Source organism: Bos grunniens, chromosome 4 (assembly GCF_055505025.1).
Source record: "Bos grunniens cultivar Pamir isolate PY7600 chromosome 4, Bosgru_T2T1.0, whole genome shotgun sequence".
Classification (NCBI taxonomy): domain Eukaryota; kingdom Metazoa; phylum Chordata; class Mammalia; order Artiodactyla; family Bovidae; genus Bos; species Bos grunniens.
Window position 1 is genome coordinate 41,189,073 of NC_141168.1, and position 21,115 is coordinate 41,210,187.

The window sequence follows — 21,115 nt, forward strand, 5'->3', positions numbered from 1 at the left end:
ACCCCAACAAAAATTGGAAGAGCGAAGGCTACCGCTTCTTGTCAGTTACTCCAAAGGTGAAAACATCAATCACAGATCCCAACAGGAAGAGACTGCCTTGTACTTCCAGACAGGAGGTACAACAACCTTACTACACCGATAGAAAGCAGGCAGATCTTCTTCCTGCCCATCAACAAACCCAGGTGATGGACATACAGCTCAGCCAATGAGGAGCCTTCATTACCCAAACTCTGACTTCCCTCCAATGAACTTTCATTTTTCTCTTATGAATGACTTTCCTGTCCCACTCTTTTCTCCATAAAAGCCTTCCATTTTGCACAAAGCCTTGGAGTCTTTCTCTGCTTCCTAGATGAAACGCTGCTCCATTCATGAACAGTTTAATAAAGCAAATTTGATTTTCAAACTTACTCAGTTGCAATTTTTTTTACTAACCAAAGGGGAAAAACTGCCAAGAAAATAGAGAAAGTCATGGAGGAAAAAGGGATGAATAAGACGTTTTGGCACTTGGTTAAATTTTCCATCTTATACTAGCATTCTCCTGTCATAGTCTTATCTGGATAATACATAACATCTTTGAACCAAACTTACTTAATATAAATCTTTATGAAATACCAAATGGATTGCAGCTCTGCTATTTTACCTCAAACTGCCTCCTTCACATCTCCTTGACAGGAGGAGTCTTTTAAACAAAGCTGTTAGTGGTACCTGCATCCTGTTCACACAAACTTACAGGAGTTTGTCATGCGCCTCATTTCTGGGAATATCTCTTTTCCAACTTTTCCTTTTTGTTAGCCTCATTTCTCTGATTCATTTTATTTTGACTTACTACATGGCATGCATCTTTGTGAGAAGACAATTTAAACCTAAGAAAGGGCATAAGTTCCTGTTTTTTCCCTTATTTTTTTCTGGACACATTTGGACACTTTATGTGAAGGATCTAGTTATGATAGCAAAGAATTTTGAATTTATGAGAGGAAATTCTCCTTTGTGAATGAGGAAAGAGTGAAGCATCCTTATGACTGGAAAATTGCTGCTAGAGGTCAGGGAGTGATATATTCACCACCCACGGGACAAACGGTTCCCTGGGACAGGTGAGTGTGTGTATGTGTTTGTGCCTCTGTGCACATGTGCGTGAAGGTTCACCCATCCTGTAGCCCCACGATACTGACAACCAGGATCACCTGTCCTTCCCAACAACAACCAGTGCCTTCGCCTGGTAATTCAAAAGACACCTGATGCTACTGAGAAAGAGGAAGAGACCTTCTTGAAGTCTTTTATAATGATCGTGAGAAAAGACAAGTGAGAGAAATTTCTTCTATTTCTATCTGGTATCAGTTATTAAAAGCCACATTAAAGTAAGCTTCTACTATGTCAGATTTTCTGTTAAGGTGTGTTAGGGTATCTCCGAATAACAGGATGATATATAAAAGAGGGACAAGTTGTGAGACGTTAAACCTATTCATGTCCTTCCTCTTAAGAGTTCGGCCAAGAGATATAGTTAAGAAAAATGCCCTCGTTACAACTGGCATGCCTCCCAGGTACCCCTCTTCACACACCACTCGGAGAGTGTATTGCCTCATTCTCCATCTTAGGGATGAGGAGTCTGGGTCTCAGACTAAACGTGTGTGTGTGTGTGTGTGTGTGTGTGTGTGTGTAAGTCAGGGGGGTGGTCTGAGTAAATGCAAGTTCTGGATTTTTCCAAAGAAAGCCCCTTTTCCATTCAACTATGAATTAAATAAACCGCCTAGGAAACATTTCAGTACAAAGAGTTTTTTTTATTGACGTTGTAAGAAACATTGTTCCTTTTCTTTGTTATAAAAAGACTAAGTGGTTGTGAAAGCAGAAGTAGAGTCCATCTGTTGGGGGCGCTGCAGCCCCGGGCTTGAGGTGGGCGTGGGGGGCATCGCACAGGCTGCAGGCTGATCCGAGGAAGGCCCGGGGCCGGCCACGTCCAAACACTATGCCTACAATACTTAAATGTATTTACACATGTTTCTTTTAAAAAAAGGGTTACACATTTTATTTTTTAAAAAATCTAAAAAAGGTGAAAACAATGAACTTGTATTTTATCTTACACGTTTGCAGGATACACAACAATAACTTGTCAGAAGAGAACATCCTCCTATGCATTCAAAACAACATGGGAAGTCAGGTTACGAGACAGCTCAGACTCTGCTACAATCGGGTCCTCTTGGCCGGTGGCAAGCACACAGCCTCAAGCCCTGATTGGGCAACACCAACTGGTCCCTCGCTTCGACGACATTAACATAAAATAAGGCACATACATCGCAAGAATCAAAACTCTGTGGCTCAAGAGTGTGAGCCAATGTGTGAAGAGCAGGGGCGGTCTGATCAGTTCTTTAGAGAAGAAAACAAAATGGATTGACAAGGAAAAACACGTTTAACATGGGTGCTAAACAAAAGTACCATGCCCGAGCCTGCATTAAAAAGCAGGCTATGACCATAGTGAGTTGGTGTTATCTCCCCAAGTGCAAGGGACAAGAGAAGTGGAGGGAAGACTGGAGGCTGGGGATGGGTCCCATCACAGGAGATTCTAAGTGTACAGAAATCCACGTCCAGACAGAACACTTGGAAATGGCCCCAAAAGATCTTCTTCACTGACTATCGCAACAGACCATCACATTCAAAAGGACACTTTCCTCTCCCACCTCTCCTCTCCTCCATTCTTCTGAGAATTTCATACTGAGAGAAACCAAATACTGAGCTGAAAGGTGAGTGGGTCTTCTGCAAATCTGAAGGCCAGAGCAAGGAAAACAAAGTATGGAAAGAAAAAGATAGGGGACAACCAGAAGAATCACCAGAAAGCAAAAGAAAAAACAAGGGCGCAAGGTGACAACCATGCTCATCTCAGTCTCCATCCATCCTTCCATGCATGGTGAAGGTGATTTGGGAAATTCGGTAACTGAGAAATGCAGGGCACATCCAAGGACTCTAGTGGGGAAGGGCTCTTGGTGCAGGAGGAGGAAGACAGAAAGGCGGTTAAGCCACAAGAGCAGGCGAGCTCAGACCAGGACCTTAGGACTTTGAGTTCACCTAGAGATGAGATTCAGCGAATTGGACTGCCGATTCTGTGACCAGATCATGACCCGTTTGAAGAATACAGAAAAGGCCTCGATTTTTCCACTGAAGAGTGATAGAGACTCAACTCTACTAGCTCAGATCACTGCTTGTCTTTTGATTTGGGGCTCTGTTCCAAAGGGGATGCTTCCTTTGATTTAAAAGAAGGTGCTGCACATGGGGAACAGCGGGAGGACCTCAATACCCCTCTGCTTTCATCTAGTTGAAAGCAAACCCAACTGTCTCAGCTAAAGTCCCAAAAGTCTAAAATTCAGAGGGGAATTTTACCCCACGTGAGATTCTTGGTCCAAATAAGAGAACATAAACCTGAGAAAAATGAGCTGGTCCTAATATTCCATTATCTCATACTTTTATTTGATTTTTGTCTACTACTAATTTAAATGGCAGAAAGGGGAAAAAACACATAACGGACTCATGAATCACTTTGGATAAATCTAACTCCAAGATGAATGGGGCAGAATACAACATGTTGACTGCAGTGCTGATGTTGTATTTTCATAGTTTACATACTTTTTAAAGGTAAAATGCTGGATAGTCCACATACCCTGTGCACACATGGTATGTCTTTTATGTGTAGCAACTGTACACATGGGGAGTAGCTGCACTTTTTAAGTCTTTAAACCTTTTCATCTGAAAGTCTAGCTTAAGTCCACCTTAAGGACAAACTGCATAGAAGACTTAGCTTCTTAAATGGCTGCATAATGTAATAGAGTGTTAAGAATGTATCCACACAGCTATTAAACTGTGCCCTTAGAGTTTTTAAATACTGAAAATGTTTGAAGCAATTTATTCCAAATATCTTGGTCTATGAGCTTTTCTTTTACAACCAAATTTCATGAGTCCCCTAAAATAGGGCACTTAGAATAGAAATACTCTTTTGCTATAGTGGAATTAATATATTGTTGATAACATAGCCAGCTGTGGGATTAAGTACCTATATACTCAAAACTAGATATAATCAATTCTCAGTTACTCTGTTATCTATGAAAATGGGGCGAGAGATGGAACTAATCATATGCCAACCCACAAATATTTCCCAAATTCTATGCAATAGCTTTAATCTATAACATATCTACCTTCTTACCAGAACAGATGGAAGTAACAGTGTGTGTGGGCGTCGCCCAACACTCCTCCCTGTCTCCCCCTGGAACAGCGCTGAACACTTCTGGACAGACAGAGAGGGGAGGCAGGGTCCATAACTGAGAACTGACATATAGATGTGCCCACCTTCCTGTCCAGCACACGTATGGACAGGAAGGATTTTAACCCCCAACTGTGGGCAGAGTTGTATCTCCTCTGCACAGGAGCCCTGAATTTCCACTTGTGTGTATCTGTCTGAAGCATTCCCCAAACTGAACGGGGGTTGGGAGCTTCTCAAAAGCCTGTTACCTCGGCTACAGTACACCCACAAGAGATTCCCAAACTCACTCTCCAACTTCCGACTCCTGAGCCCAGTGTGGGAATTCAAAAACAAAAGAAACAAAACACAAAAACAAACATTGAGCATATGTAAAGGAAAATGGAAAAACGCTGGACGTGTAACCCCTTAGTCACAAGCACACCAACTTCCTAGTTCCTTGGAATAACGGAGAGACACGTCAAATCCTTTCACTTGCCCTCTCTCTGAAAAGAAAGAACGCGCACATCACCATTTACACCGGTTTACTAAAAAAAAGAAGGGGGAGGGAAGAATAGGCTTACAGTTTTCTTTTTTTTTTTTAAGAGGATGTTTTGAGTGTAACAATACTGATTCAAAACTGAAATGGAAGACAGTTTCTCCCTAGAATACTTTAGGGTTTTTCAGAGTCCTTTTCCATAAAAGGAATATACTTGAAACACATCCCAGTTAGGTGAGATGAGATCGCTAAAATACATACAGAACTAAAAAAACTCAGCCAAACAAAAAAGGGTCAATTTAATCTTTTAAACTCCTAAAGTTTCAGGTCTCTTGGCAGTCGTTTTTTTCCCCTAATGCTTACTGCATAACCGCAAGGAATTTGCTTTCTTCCGCGAGGGAGGTCAGCAGAGAGCTCATGTCCCCGATTGCCATGTTGGTGGTGCTCAAAGACAGAGGCGGGAACGGAAGGGTGGCTCGCGGCGTGGTGAGTCGGGAGGAGCTATGAGAAAGGTTCTGAATAATGCTTGGGCTCAGGGCTCCTGACATCAGGCTGGCGTGGTCCCCGTCGTCTATGATAGCGTCGAAATCAATCTGCACCCCTTCCAGGTCATGGCTGTCGAGGCTGTCAACTGTGCTTGTCACCTGGTTAGCACCTGGGGAGAGTAATTCAGAGTTTTCGGCGCCGGCCCCCTGGAGCAGGCAGTTGGCTTCTGACATGGAGAAGGAACCAGTTTTCATGTCTTGCTGACCGAAGCCAACAGTTTGGTCATAGAACTGACCAGAGTAACTCTGCACATTCGAACAGAGCTGATGGGGTTGTCCTGGCATCTCCATCTTGATGCCATTCACCCTGCAGGTCTGACTCGGGTCACTAAACTGTCCTGGCTGCAGAGCGAGACCACCCCTCGGCCCAGCCTGGCGCCGGCTGCCCCCGTAGCCAACACATGGCTGGTAGCCCCTGACGGCTGCCACGTTTGGCGGCTGCACGCTGATGCTGGGAGGCCCGGGCAGGCTGCTCTCCGGCCCTTGATAGATGTGTGAGGTAGCACTAGCCTGCCCCAGCAGGTTCTGCCCGGAGCGGCCTGCCCCCTGGGTGTGTGTGCTGTCACCGAGGAGCTGCTGAGCCAGGTACCCCTGTCCTGTGGGGTCTGGGGCGGGTATGCCATTCACCGTGCTGCCGGTTGACTCATTCGGCACCACCGACAGGCCAAAATCCAGATGGCTCCCGCTCCCTTGCATGGTGATGCTTTTCAGCTTTGCCGCCTGGATCCCAGGGCCACAGGCGCCATCGAGTAAGGTGGGGGCACCAGGCTGCCTGTTGAGGCAGTTCCCATACTGCTGGGCCTTATAGGGTGGTTCATGGAAGGCATTCCCATTGGTGCCAGCTCCGCCACCGTGGCTCACTAAGTGTTCCGGGCCCCCGAAGGAGCTGGCATGCTCCCCAAGGGTCGGATACCCCCCAGCTGGGCCAGCCCCACTCCTCAATGGATTCTGTGGGTGAACACCCATGTGGCTGTATGACCCGAAGGCCCGGGCCTGCTGCCCCATGGACCGCTGGCCGCATTTCAGCTTGGAGGAGGACAGGTCGGCGCTGCCGGAGCTGACTTCGTTCCACTGAATGGGCAGATCGGATTTACTGGCATCGGGGCAGGGCTGCTCCAGGCTGCGGTACTGCTGGCTGCCGGTGTGGCTGGCGTGGCTGTCGGGCAGCCCCAGTGGGTCAAAGTCCCCGGGTCCACTCCCTAAGCCGTGGGGCACTTTGCTGTCATCAGAGAAGGTGCCTGGGAAGTGCTGCTCATACCCGGCTGGGTTCTGGGAATTTAAATACTGCACCACGTCATCAGGCAGGAGGTCCTCATCGTTCAGGCTCACGTCGGCGTCCATGGTCAGGGACTCCAGGGTGACATTCTCAGTGATGCTCGGGGGACAGGGAGAGGAGTGGAAGTGGCGGGCCTGGCCCCCATCGGGCCGCGTGTAGTTCTGAAGCACGAGGTTGCGCTTTTCCAGGGATGGAGGCAACACCGGAGGGTTGAAGCTGTTAAGGCTGTTGAACCGCTGTACCCGGGGCAGAGAGAGGCTCTCCGAAACCGTCCTCACCGGGTCGCTGGCTCTTCTCACGCCGTTGCCCAGCGCATCCTGCGGCAGCAGTGGGCGCCGGCTGTAACCGTGGGCCCCGCCGTCGCTGCATCTCCGAGGAGGATGCACGGGAGGCAGGGTCCCCGCCGGCTCCCTGCCATCTCCCAACAGGGCCATCCGGGTCTTGAGGCTCATCCTCTCCATGTTGGGCAGCGGGGTGGGCGGGGGGCCGCCCGTGGCGGCGGCGTACTTGGCTTTCAGGCGGTACTGCTGGGCGGGAGTGAGGCTGAGCAGGCTGGGCAGACCGTCGCCCTGGCTGGCCTCGCTGGACCTGCGAGAGGCGTCGGTGGAGATGGGGTCGTAAGAGTCGGCCACGCTCACGTTCTGGGGTCGCCCCTCGGCCTGGGACGCCTCGCTGGACCGGCGGCTGGAGAAGCAGGGCGAGATGCCAGAGGAGCGGCGGCTGCTCAGGTAGGCGGAGCTGACGGTGCTGGTGCTGCTGTCCCTCCGGTTGAGCATGTTCAACATGGTGATGTCCACCCCAGACAGGTCGCTTCTGTTCGGGAGGAGGGGCATGGGCCCGCCCAGACTGCAGCTGGTACTGGGCTGCGTGCCTGCAGAGACAGCGTGGGAGACACGGGTTTACCTCGGGATGACAACACAGGTTCTGGGGCCCGAAACCAAACCAAACCAAACCAAACCATGACCAGTCTGGTCACGGTGACCCACCCCTGCCCTGCAATGTCGAAGGGCCAGTGATGAAGTAAGGGGGTGGGTGAGCAGGTGGCAGGCTGCAGTGGTGGATTCCCTGGCTTAAACAAAGCAGTAACAACTCCCTGGATGAGTTAAGCTCCTTCGCAGGTGTAGTGCAAGGGCAAAGTGAAGAACCACAGGGTATAGATACAGCGCTCAAGTTACAGGAAATCCAAGGGCAGAAGGCATTCTGAGGGTCTCATACCCATTCTCAAGGCTTCCTCCGACATCCTATGCAGGTGTAAGGCACCCGAGTTGCTGGGGTGGGGGAGTTCACACCTGGGCTCTGCTCCAGGTACTGAGTGTAATCTCAGAAACACAAAGCGACTAGGGGCTGACTGGCAGAAGTGGCTTCCCTTTCTCTGAATTGGGCCAACACTGGTCAAAGTGACTGTTTACCTGCTGGCTGTAGACTGTGGAAATCAGAGGCAGGGGCTAACTCTGGATGCCTCTGCAGCTAAGATTTCCTTACTCTGATCTAAGAATGATGATTTCACGAATATGAGTCACGTGCAGTTTTACTTTTCATTCCAGTATTATCTTCTTACTGTCTGCTTTTATTGGGTTGGCCAACAAAGTTCATTGGTTCCCCCCCTGCCCTATATCTATATCTATATCTATATATATTTATATATCCAATAAAATATGGGTTCTCCAGAGAGGTAACACTAATATGCATAGTTCCAGCCTCATTTTACTGCTGATGGGGAAACAAGCAAACAGAAAACCCAAGGACCTGGGTCTGCACAGTGCTCTGGCTGCCTCCGAAAGAACAGAAAACCCTGAGCAGACATGAGGTCTGGCTGGCACTCACCGTTTCCTATGAGAGGAGAGACTGCAGGGGCTTTAGGGGGTAGAATGGGGTTCAGTCGTGGAAGCATTCCATTCACTTGTTTGAGCCTTTCTAGTTTGACGTGCTCCATCCATTTGGTCCCTGCTGGGTTCCTCCGGGCTTGCAAAGCGAGGGCTGTGGTTGCAGTGGAAATGGTCGAGTCCATGATTGGGGTTTCATCGATGGCACTGAGGTCGCCCACACCACCTCCATCGGTCAGAGGAAGCTCGAGCCCACTGTTGGAATAGTTGCTGATGGGGGACTGTTGGCTGCTGCATGAAGACTGACCACCAGGGCTTGGCTGAGATGTCTGTGGGGTCAAGAAGAAAAGGAAATAAATGTTACCTAGATGATCAAGGCCAGGGAGCAGACAATGAGCAATCACGCAGATCAAGGCCTGCGGGATTCTCAGTGGGTGGGATGAGAAGAACTATTTTCTAGTGAATGGAGGTGGCCTCCCTTGAGCTCAGTGATGATGGATGGGCCAGCAGGCAGATGTACCATGGAGGGCAATGGACAGCAGGGGGAGCCAGGTGTGATGTAGCAGCCATGGAATCCCTCGCCCAATGCCAACTCTGTGTCACATTTCCTCAGTTCCCACCCCACCTCCATGACTTGAGCCTTTGGGCAAATTACTTAGCCACTCTAAACCTCAGTTTCCTTATCCAGAAAATGGGGACAATTTATTTATCCTAAGGATTGTTGTGGAAATTAGGAGTGAAGCCCTGAAAGCACACACAGTTCAAAAAGACCTGGATAATAGGATAATTAGTTGGCTTGGAGATTATTAGTGGTTATTAGTATACATGCTTTAGTCCTCAGGATATATATGCCAGGAACACATGTTACCTCCCCTCCAACCAGTCCCTCTTTATGGTTCAGGGTTGGTTCCCCAAGCTCTATAATCTCTGTCCATTCCTTCTACATTTTCTTGCTTTGTAAAACTCCAAGTAGGGGGATATATGTAAAAGCAGTTGTAGGAGGGAAGACTTCAGTCACGTAGTTTCTGCCATAGACAGAAAGGAGTCTCTGGGGAAGTCACAGGCGTCTTCCAGTCCCCAGTGTGCACCTGGCCTTGCACTAGGAGAATCAAGCCAGGTTTCCCTAACCCCAGCCAAGTGGACTTGGCAAGCCAATTCTGCAACTCTTGAGAACTTAGTCTAGTCCACTAGGTTCTCAGGGAAAGACCCCTCTTCCAGGGGCCCCTCTGACCATGGGGACAGCTCATTGTGTCTACGTTTGGGAGCACTCTGGCTTGCACTGAGCGGTCCGCACAACCTGGCCCTGGCCCATCTGAAATTCCAGTGATTTCCCGGTGGACAAACAGCTGCATCCTTTTCATAGAGATAAGAAAAGTGATGTTCAGAGAAGTTCAGTGACTGCCCAAAGTTACAAAGCGAACAGTGTGATGACCTAGACTCCTGGCCTCACTTCTGTTCCTCTATAGCACTCTCTCTGGTGTTACCTAGCAACTAGAGTCTGACAGCAGCCCGTGAGCAAGGAGAGATAACTACACACACTCTGGTACACACGGCTGTGGTCTCAGGTGTAACCACAGTGCTGTCAGAAGGGGCTCTGGACACAGGTCATTTCCGTGGAACTTGTCACACTTTTCCTGAGACCACAGTACACACACCCAAGTAAATGAACACTTTCTAAGTGAGCACCACATGGTACACTAAGTGTGTCCTGGGCAACCAAGCAGAGAAAAATAAGATGCACAAATGTGATCATGAATGCATGAAGCCTGGCTTATTTTTGCTTCTGCAGAGCACTGAAGGGTCAGACCACCTGCTCCTTTGCAGAGAACTTAGATCATCCAGGGCTTTGAATGACTTTTCCTCTCAGACTGTCAAATCAGTATGTGTGTGTGTGAATCTGTGTGAATGTACACACACTTCCCTGTGGAAGAGTGCAGACTCACGTTTCCACAGGGCCTGGAAGAAGGCTCTCATGCATCTACAATTAGAAAATCCTTAAAGGACCCCGACAGTTCAATACAGGTTAGATTGCCAACAAGTATATCCAGTTCTTGCCCTAAGAAGGTGGTGCACGTCTGGTCCAAGAATAAATTTATACTAGTCAACATGACAATTAAATGGTCTTTGAGAACATCTGCTTGGTCGGCCCCAGTGTGATTTATTATGGAATCCTAGACAAATAGAACGATGAATTTCAACATCTAACTCCACGTTTTCACATGCTGAATGTTCAAAACACATTGCTTCTATGTTGGAAACATATCTGGGCAATGTTCACTACCAAAGATATCACAAAGGACAAAGACTAAAGAAAATAAATAAAAAGCTATATGTTAAAATGAAAACAAAACAAAGAGAGCAGAGAAGCCAAAATTCCCTCACCTTATTACCCACTGTCCTTAGGAAGTGAGAACAAGACATTTAGGAGCATTACACAGAAGAGATGTTGGAGTAATCAGAAAAAAAGAAGAAAGAATTTAATTTATAGCGTGATGAACAAATCAAAGACAAGTTTTTAAAGAAAGAATATTAGAAATGTATATCTCACATGCTTCAATAACTACGTCTATGAAGATACCTACTCATTTACACGTGTGAGCACATATACATAAAAAAGTCCCCTGTGGAAATTTGATTAATTTATTAACCTCACTGAGCCTGTTTCCACACCTGTAAAATATGGGGCCTAGTCTCAATATCCTGAAATCTCTTTCCAGCAGTTTGTTTCTATATCAATATATCTATATCTCATAAAATATTTCACATCTTGGAGCATCTCAGATGTCACTGAGCAAAATCGCTGTACGTTTTTATTTCTACTAATTTTCTTTTTAAATAATGAGTGTTTGGAGAAGTGATAACTTTTCTTTCTTTCCTTCTTTTTTGCTAAGGATGTACATAAAAGGTACCAGGGACTCTGAGCTCACTGCTGCTGCTGCTGCTAAGTCGCTTCAGTCGTGTCCGACTCTGTGTGACCCCATAGACGGCAGCCCACCAGGCTCCCCCGTCCCTGGGATTCTCCAGGCAAGAACACTGGAGTGGGTTGCCATTTCCTTCTCCAATGCATGAAAGTGAAAAGTGAAAGTGAAGTCGCTCAGTCGTGTCCAACTCTTCGCGACCCCATGGACTGCAGCCTACCAGGCTCCTCTGTCCATGGGATTTTCCAGGCAAGAGTACTGGAGTGGGGTGCCACTGCCTTCTCCCTGAGCTCACAGGATGTCCTAAAAATATAAATCATTGTCTTTCAATGACATTATTTAGGAGACCATGGATTCACTTTCTTTGTTTCAGTAAACATTAAGGATAAACGGTTAAATATTTTGCATAGTTTTTATACAGGTGACTTTATTTTAGGAAAATGATAAATACTCCTCCCACAAAAGTATATAAAACACCGTTTATGAACTGATTAATTTAAACGTATAGGGATCAGTTATAAAAAGCAAAGTACAGCTATCCACAGGGAAATAACGATACGATAGCTTATTTGCATGATTTTTGGCTAGACCTAATGTCACTTGCTAAGACTCTTAAGAGTTTAAAGACAAACTCAGTTAGTCACTAAAATGCAATTAAGTCATATGCGTATTAGTTCGTGCCCATACATACTGGCTACACATGACATCACTCAGGAATTCACAGGATGTCCATCTAATTCCTGGACTTTTCTAATTTTATGCAAATGATTCCTTACACTGAGTAGAAATCTGCCTGCCTGATCATTCCCATGCATGTGGAAGTCTAAGCACGTGACTCATCTAGTATATTTCTTTCACATCCAAAGAGTGGACAGACTAGAACCCAAAACACAGAGCTGACTCCATTATACATATGCCAAATACAGATGAACTAAATCTCCTCTGCTACTCTTTTCATTTTGTCTTTGGGAAAATTTTAGCTGTTTTATTCTGGCCCATGCGTAAGGCAAAAATCACCAAGCGAAGTCTGAAAGAAGCCGCAGCAATAGCTTAATCCATGTGTCCTATTTGTCATCAAACTAAGATTTTTGTCGATGACATTTGTCAAATCCCTCCCTTGCTTTCTACCTCCTTGTTTCAGGAATCATTTTAGATATGGTCTCAAGTCTATCACTTAATCTCTAGATTGGCACAGGAGTTGTCTTTTCTAAAAATTCAGAAAAAAATTTAAAAATCCCTTTATATCTTCCCCTCTTTCTACTCCAGCACATTCCCCTGGGGCCCCATGACTCGTGTTTGGCTGTGCCAGGCCCTGGGCCCCTGTACACATTCCTTCCCTTCTCTGAGTGTTGCGCTTGGCGGCCACCTGCTCTCTGCCCCTCCCATGGCATCGCCACGTGCACCCTGTTAGCTCCGCTCTGAATGCTCGCACCCAGACTTGTCTTAGACCCCTATTACCCAAGCTTTCTTAGTCTGCCTATCCCACTGGACTGCAGACCCCTAAAGAACAGGGACCATGGCTTATTTCAGGTGGTGCTAGTAGTAAAGAAACCACCTACCAATGCAGAAGACCTAAGAGACAGGGTTTCGATCCCTGAGTCAGGAAGATCCCTTGGAGAAGGGCATGGCAACCCACTCCAGTATTCTTGCCTGGAGAATCCCTTGGACAGAGAAGCCTGGTGGGCTGCGGTCCACAGGGTCACAAAGAGTTGTACACAACTGATGTGACTCAGCACTTGTGCATGGCTTATTTCTCTTGGGGTCACCAAGGCAAAGAAGTCAGAAAACATGTTTACAGAGGGACCCAATGAATAATTCTCTATGTTAGAGGCCTCCTGAAAATGTGGATGGTGGTGTGGATCTACCTGCCACAACTTCCAGATCGATTTAAAAAAAGCAGTTAGGAAACCCCAAACCTCTTTTCTGAGCTGGGGTAAGTAATTGAGATCAATGAGCTCTGATCTCCTTAAATCAAACAGTGGGTTCCAGTGAGGACAGGGGTGACGTGATCCTCCCTTAACTTAGCACCCTACCTGGCCCCTTTAGAGACCTGGGACAATCAAGAAGGAAAGCGAATAACATACCATGGGCTTCTCCGCCTTGACCGTTTTCACTTGGAGGCATTCTTCCCGCTTTGAGGTAGTGTTGCTGAGGTCCTTCTGCTCCCCGAGGGCTCCCTGAGTCTGCCGGCCAGGTGACCTAGACTGTGAGTGGCCGCCGGAATCTCGCGGGGGCGGGGGCCGGGGATGCACGTCCCCTCGCTGCTTCTTGGTGACATGAGCCTCTGGGCCGTGCACGGTCTTCACGTGTTTCCGGAGGGAGCTGGGGTCTGTGTAGCGCTTGGTGCAGCCGGGGATTTTGCACACATATGGTTTCTGTCAAATGCCCCAACAATGAAAGAATGGACTGTTATCAAAGTGACTGTCCCCGGCCCAACAGTCTCCTGTGGCTCTTCATTATGGTTTAATTCTTTCAAAGCATGATCACAAGGTTTTGAGGTATTCAAAACCCTCTAAATGGTGCAGTGGTTTAATAAAGACTATTTGGACACAGTTTGGGGTCCATGGACTCTAGCTTGAACACATTACTATTTTAGAGAGTGCTCAGGGAGAGCTTGGGAATACTGGGTGGCACAGTGAGAAAGAATCCACCTACTAATACAGGCTATACAGGAGACATGGGTTTGATCCCTGGGTCAGGAAGATCCCCTGGAGTAGGAAATGGCAACCCACTCCAGCATTCTTGCCGAAAATTCCATGGACAGAGGAGCCTTGTGGGCTGCAATCCATGGTGTTGCAAAGAATAGTACACAACTGAGGGTATGTGTGCACGTGTGCACACACATACACACACAGGGAGAGCTTAGAACACGTGACTTGTGTTTGTGCTCCTGGAAAAATTTATTTTGTGAGTAGGAAGAAGTGTCATGGGGTCACATGGTGTCCAAGATAATTTGATGACAGTGGTGATGCTGATGGTGATGATAAGAGAAGAAGGCTTAAAAGACACCCATCCTTTCATGAGAAGAATGCTACACACCTTTGGGGAGAGCTTGTGTGGAGACATTTCTTACGAAGTCCTGTTTCCCAGACCTAAAATCACTCTTCCACCTTTTAAAATGTGCTCTTTGCACATCGACATAGTAGAAAACAATAATGACAATAATAATTGCCTGGAGCTTCCCTGGTGGTCCAGTGGCTAAGACTCTGTGCTCCCAATGCAGGGGGCTCTGGCTAGAGCCCACAAGTCTGATCAAGGAACTAGAGCCCATAGGCCACAACAAAGACGGAAGATCCTGCATGCTGCAACTAAGACCCGGTGCAGACAAATACATCATAAATGAATAAATATTTTTAAAAATTGCTGTAGCCTCTCCTAGGTTAGATATCACTAAAATATGATCCTTTGGGTTGTATTACAACTGTGTGGGGGTGTTCAGGGCTCAGAATATCCAGAACCTTTCTGATCTTCAAAGTCCTAAACCCTGTTGGAGTATCCACAAATGCTCACTCATAAACCGACGAGGGCTGGTAGATGTCATTCTGGAGGTGAGTATTTCTGGGTGAGGCTCTGCTCCTGAGTACTAAGGTCTACAAATTACTTCATGCTAATTTCATTTTCTGTGTGGGTCAGTAGTCAAACCTATAGTCATCAAAAATTATACAGACCCTTGTAGTTGAATATTTACTCACATCACAGAACTGCTAGCATTATACTCATAACCAATGTCAGAATTGTGATTCTGTTTACTTCATTTGCAATATAATATATTCACGGATGCTTATATGAGTCTATATTTACATCCGTATATATCAGGAGGTGAGCTATTAGATAAACAATATTCATGAAAGACATGATTAATATAATGTATCCATTGGATTAAAAAAGAGTCCCTGTCTTATAGAATGATGCTTTTCCACTAAAAGCCAAAGAACAGACTGAGTGCTGCCTAAAATTATGGCATGCCCTAATGGAATGAGGTAAAGATTCCAGAATGCTGAGAGACCTCACCGCCAAATTTGAGATAATTTTGGGTTGAATTGCTTCCCATTAACTACAAATTACTTCTTTTCAGGAGCTTGTGTGATTTGCAGCATATATATGTATAATGAAATGAGCACATCAAATCCTATGCATTAGGGACAGAAGAATGGCTCTGACGATTAGTGCTATTACCGTATAGTGTCTGACCTTGGCCCTCTGCTGGCTCACTGCACTGCTATGACAGGCAGACAGCAATGTCTGGGGCGGGGAGAGGGAGCACAAAGCCAGGCCAGCATTCCAGGTTTGAAGAACTATTCTTCCTGTAGATGTCTGCATGTGTGTATCATGGGTTAATTTGGAAATGAGGACACAGCTAGAGATGGAATGAATCTACTAATATTCATCAGCTCCTGCATTTCCAGGACCAACAAGTACCTGTGTGCCCATGTGCCCTTGTATGAGCACATAAGCATTAGCCACCTACAAAAATCTCCAAGCACACAAGGTCAGAAAAAAACACTTCACAACAAACACTAACCACATGATGTAGATTGGCCCCCAATTCTGTTCTGATTAATGACTGAAATGCAATCTAAGTGTAGGTAAAGATAAATGTTGTCAGGGTTCTAATTTACCCATGTTTCCTATCCTGGGCATTTAAATTTTGGCACCATGATTGCCTTTTTGACTCCCTAAACTGAAAGATACTTTGTGAACACTTTCATTCTACTTGACTTTGTAGAATTTATCCAAATAAAATTTTAGATAAACATTTAATGATCCCTACTAGATACAAGACTCTGTGAGCACAGTTTTATATATGACAGGATTAAATCTCAAAGAATGGAAAATATGAAAAGTGTGGATGCAAAGAAGGATATGGACAGAGGGGAACCATTCTTTCATTGGGAAGATGGTGCACGGCATCAATCATCAAATTTCTGTATCTGGGTATAATGCCCAGCTCATGGGGTCAGGGTATGAACTACATCTGACCATGTATACATGGTGCTTACCATGATGTGATATGGGGCATATAATAAGTGCTCAATAAACAGAGCTTTGATTAAGAAAAGGTGTTGTAGTTGGGTCCTGAAAGATGAACAAGATGCTGAAGGATAAAAATGAGGGCAAGAGAATGCAAAAAAAAAAAAAAAATGTATCCAGATTGAAGGTCCATTAGTAGGACCACTCCAGGCGGGCATGCACCTGCTGCCCATGTTATCTCAATGCATGTCGTGGGTGAGGGGGTCTGGTGCCATGCTCTGAGACACTGCCTTTCTTTCCTTAGCAGACGGCTAGTGGCTGCATAACATCTGGCTAAAGACCAGCATGGGGTACTCTTACTGCCCCCCCCACCCCCACCCCGCCGCAAGTCTATGTCAGCAGCTTTCTCCATCTCTTTTATCCTTTAATAACACTTGATGACACAAAAGCTCTGAACGATCAAGTCATATCGAATCTTCATTTCAGATTGAAGATGCATTCCATGGCATGCTGTCTGGAAGCTTGTGTTCATGTTCACCATGGGGAGAGGTCAAGGGATTGTGGAAAAGGAAGATTGGGGTTGAGCAGGTGAAAGTAGATATGGGGCTGGCCAAAAAGTTCACAAAGTATCTTACAGAAAAATATTTTCTTGGCCAATCCAACACAGGCATAAGACGTTTCAACTTTTCCTAGGAAAGATGGAGCCTCTGGAACTTTCTGGATAGGGAGATACAACCAAATCAGAGCTCAAGGAAACTGGCTTCATCTGGTTTGGGGTGGAACAGGAGCTCCATGTTCTGGAGTAGGGAGCCTGGTCAGAGGCCACTGCGATGGTTCAGTGGCCCTACATGGGCAGAATAGTCATGGGGGTGAGAGCTAGATTAGCTTCCCCGAATGGCAATTGCTTCCTATTCTGTTCCACACCATCTGCCTCATCCAGAATAGCAACCTGCTTGCCAGATAACCATCTATCAATATTTGTTCAGAGAAAGGATGAAGATACAAATAAGAGGACAAATAAATGAAAGAAGACATCTGGATTTGTCCATGGTTGATTGATGATACAAATCTGGATTTCCTGGACACATTTAATTTTGATATATCTGAAACTGTCTATCATTCATAGGCAAAGCTGAGGGCTTTCTCTATTCATGGAACAGAGAAAAATGATTTACGTGATTGTGAATAAAATTTTACTTATGTGTTTATGGTCAATGTTAATCATTTATTTTAGGTAAATCGCTCCATTTTGGTGAAAGATATTGTTGACCAAGATACATTTTAACCTCATGATGGATATTCAACTCTCATTCAACACTGCATTTTCTAATGCACAGAAGAATTCAAGCTCCACTATAATGCATTTCATTAAAGCAAACAGATGTGGGCATGCATTTGAAGCTCATAAAAAGATAAAAACTCAGTAAGCGTGTTTATATCTATTCATTGCTGAAGTTTTTTTTTTTTTTTTAATTGCTGAAGTTCTAACATTCTTGGTGCCCAACTGGCTCCACAATAACAGGAGAGAATCTACAGGAATGTATGCCTTCTAAGTTTCTGGTCATAATTGTACCTAAGTATATGAAATATAAACAGATTAATTAAATTCTAGGTTAAGTTAATCAAATCCCCTGAAACATTTTAAATTGAGATATTTGGTTGGCCAAAAATCTGTATGGAAAGTCCATACGGAAAAACTCAAATGAACATTTTGGCCAACACAACATAATTCACATACTATAAAGAACACCCTTTTAAACGGCACAGTCCAGTGGCATTTAGCACAGTCACAATCTTGTGCAATCATTACCACTCTCATGTTCCAGAATATTTTTATCATCCCAAGAAGAAACCCTGTACCTATTTTCAGTCACCCCTATTCCTCCTCCCCCCAGCTTGTGGCAGCTACCGGTCTTTCTGTCTCTATGGATCTGCTTATTTCAGATCCCCTAAAACTTTGTACAAAACAAGTACTGCTGCTAAGTCGCTTCAGTCGTGTCCAACTCTGTACGACCCCATAGACAGCAGCCCATTAGGCTCCCCCGTCCCTGGGATTCTCCATGCAAGAACGCTGGAGTGGTTGCCATTTCCTTCTCCAATGCATGAAAGTGAAAAGTGAAAGTGAAGTCGCTCAGTCGTGTCCAACTCTTCGCGACCCCATGGACTGCAGCCCACCAGGCTCTTTCGTCCATGGGATTTTCCAGGCAAGAGTACTGGAGTGGGGTGTAAACAAGTACATTGGATTACAATTTGTGGCTCAGCTGGTAAAGAATCCACCTGTGATGCAGGAGACCTGGGTTCAATCCCTGGGTTGGGAAGATCCCCTGGAGAAGGGAAGGGCTACCCACTCCAGTATTCTGGCCTGGAGAATTTCATGGACTGTATAGTCCATGGGGTTGCAGAGTCGGACACAACTGAGCGACTTTCACTTTCACCACACATCATAAAAGCATTTTTGACATTAAAAAAAAAAAGGAGATGCGGCATCTTGTCTAAAACATCTGCAAACAGTGGATCAATATTATAGATCCCAAAGGACTCAGGTTTCTTTATTCCACTAGAGTGTGTAAAGGTGAACTCATGTGTGTGAGTTTATGTGTGCGAGTGCTTTTGTTGAGTGTGGCGAAACCCCTTTGAGATACTTTTCCTTTGTCAGTTCAGTTGGAAGGAAACTTGTGAGGGCCATCTCTGCCACCTTCAAGCCAGTGGCCAGTGAACAGAATGTTGCACTTTTACAAATTCCCTCTTCCAGCTCTTCTCTGGAAGATCATGAAGGGCCTGGCTGGCACCTTGTGGGGTCAGATGAGAGTCACACCAAGGTCAAAATGTTCCCTCTCTCACATGATTTCAAGCAAACGGATGACCCACTCTGTGGGGCAGAACTACAGCTCATGAACAAGTTCTGGTTAGCTAGCCTATTTCCACCACAGATGTGGGAAGCCTTTGTGTTAATCTCTGAATTCATTCAAGAGAAAGTTTCACAGACAGAGGCAAAATCTGAGCTAGACCTTCAAGGAGAAGCTGGAGATCTGCAGGCAAAAGCGAGTTAAAATGTAAGCGAAGTGAATTAGAAACCATTTTCATTTATTCTTACACTTCTCTGAAATGTGTGGGGGATAAATACCTCAAACTAACAACAACACATCAGGAAACCCTTGAAGCTTTACTCAATATATTATCTTAAATAACTGACTAGAAACCATTCTGGGTTTCTGAGAATAAGCTTCCAAGACCCTTTGGAATTTAGACTGTCTGGAAATCCTATTTAGCCAAGTCAGGTTGCTCTGCAGAAGTCTTTTTTGATATAATGCATTTGAAGATACCACCTGGAGAAAGCAAATAAAAGTGGCTGTCTTAGCAGTAAGCTGTCAGCTGTCAACACCTCTCTTCTCAGTCTCTCCTTAGTGCTTACAGGGTCATCGTCCTTCAAATGCATTCGGGCTATTCCAGGCAGAGCGAGTTGGTGGAATTCCAAGTTAAATGCGACTACTGTTTGACCAGTAGGTGGCAGTACTGAACAACAGGAAACTTGTTCCCCCTTCCTCAGCTTGTCTCTCCCATCCAAGACCAGGTTTCAGCCCTTCCTCTGAGGCCCCCCAAACCTTCACCTGCAGCATTAACATCCACTCATGCTGGGAGTGGCCAGAGGAAACGACAACGGAATAGGCTCGCGTCTCCCCAGAGGATTCTCTATTTCCACCCCCTGAGCTCTGGACCCAACAGGCGTCTCCCAGAGGAGCCTTACCTCGTTGGAATGTGTCCTGTTCTGGTGCTTGGCGCGATCCGAGGCATTAGAGAAAGCCTTGTTGCATCCTTCGTGCTCACAGACGTATGGTTTCTCTCCAGTGTGAGATCTCAAGTGTGTTTTCAAGTTTTCGAGTCTCGAGTAGGCCTTTGTGCAACCTTCAAACTGAGGACGACAGGTAAATCTGGATGACCCCACACAATGACAACTTCTGCCTCTCACTTGCTCCAAGTGAGTGAAAGACGGACGTTTGGAGGGTCGGCAGCTTTTCAAAACCAAGGAACAAAAGTCCACTAAACTCTGCCTTTATTGGGATTCAGATGGTGGGCTCGGGGCAATTCTAGAGAAAGCATTTTCAGTGCTAGTAAAAATCCCGGGACTTTTTTTTTTTAATAGGCCACTCAATGTGGACAATGGGTTTCATTATCTGCTCAGGGATCTCCTTGAATTCCCACTGATTTCAGATTCAGCACAAAGTTCATTAATATGGCTTTGTGTCCCTACAAAGACACGGAATTTGATCCTGTTTGTAAAGGCCCTTTAACATGTAAAGTACCAAGGCTCAGTCCTGAGTGTGCCTGGCGGGCACCTTAGTGAAAGAAAGCTTAGCCTCCAGTTCTTAGGTCTGTACTGGGTCATGGTGACAGACTGGCGGGCAGGGGGGTGCTGGGGGCGAGGGCTGAGGAAAAACTCTAAAGCCATACAGGTTATATTTTTGAAAAGTCAACTGAAGTTTTTCAAGTTGAAACTGGCCTTTCCCTGTGCCCTCCATGGCTCTGGTGTGATAGACCCTGGTATGAAGGCAAGCCCAGTGGCCCCGTGGTCATTCCCGGTGCTAGATGGCTGGTCCCTGCTGCGACCTGCCCACCGGCTACTCTGCAGAGCTGGGCTGACTCAGTTGCTGTTAGCCAAGTGTTTCATTAAATAAAATTGAAAAAAATCAGCTCCTTGATTGGCCAGTCACATCTCCAAAGCACGTGGTCTTGAGGCCACCATGCTGTACAGGGTGGGTCTAGGACACTTCCTTCCAGTATCTCTGAGCTCAGCTGTCCGCGTTCTGTCTCTAATTCTTCCCTCCTCTCCCCTCTCCCAGCCCCGGGAGTTTATCACTCATCAGCTGGC

General features: G+C 45.9%; 1 protein-coding gene across 7 annotated transcripts in view; it reads right to left on the reverse strand.

Moving 5' to 3' along the window:
• Positions 1 to 1,754: 1,754 nt before the first annotated feature.
• Positions 1,755 to 21,115, reverse strand: part of GLI3 (GLI family zinc finger 3) — a 318,882-nt gene continuing 299,521 nt past the window's right edge. For all 7 annotated transcript variants that reach the window (XM_086396029.1, XM_086396032.1, XM_086396027.1 and 4 more), the window contains 4 exons: positions 19,994 to 20,158; positions 13,362 to 13,652; positions 8,361 to 8,688; positions 1,755 to 7,407 (listed from right to left, as the gene is read on the reverse strand). In XM_086396029.1, the coding sequence (XP_086252155.1) occupies positions 5,075 to 7,407; positions 8,361 to 8,688; positions 13,362 to 13,652; positions 19,994 to 20,158 (3,117 nt within the window). In that variant the 3' untranslated portion in view covers positions 1,755 to 5,074. The remainder of the gene's footprint in view (positions 7,408 to 8,360; positions 8,689 to 13,361; positions 13,653 to 19,993; positions 20,159 to 21,115) is intronic.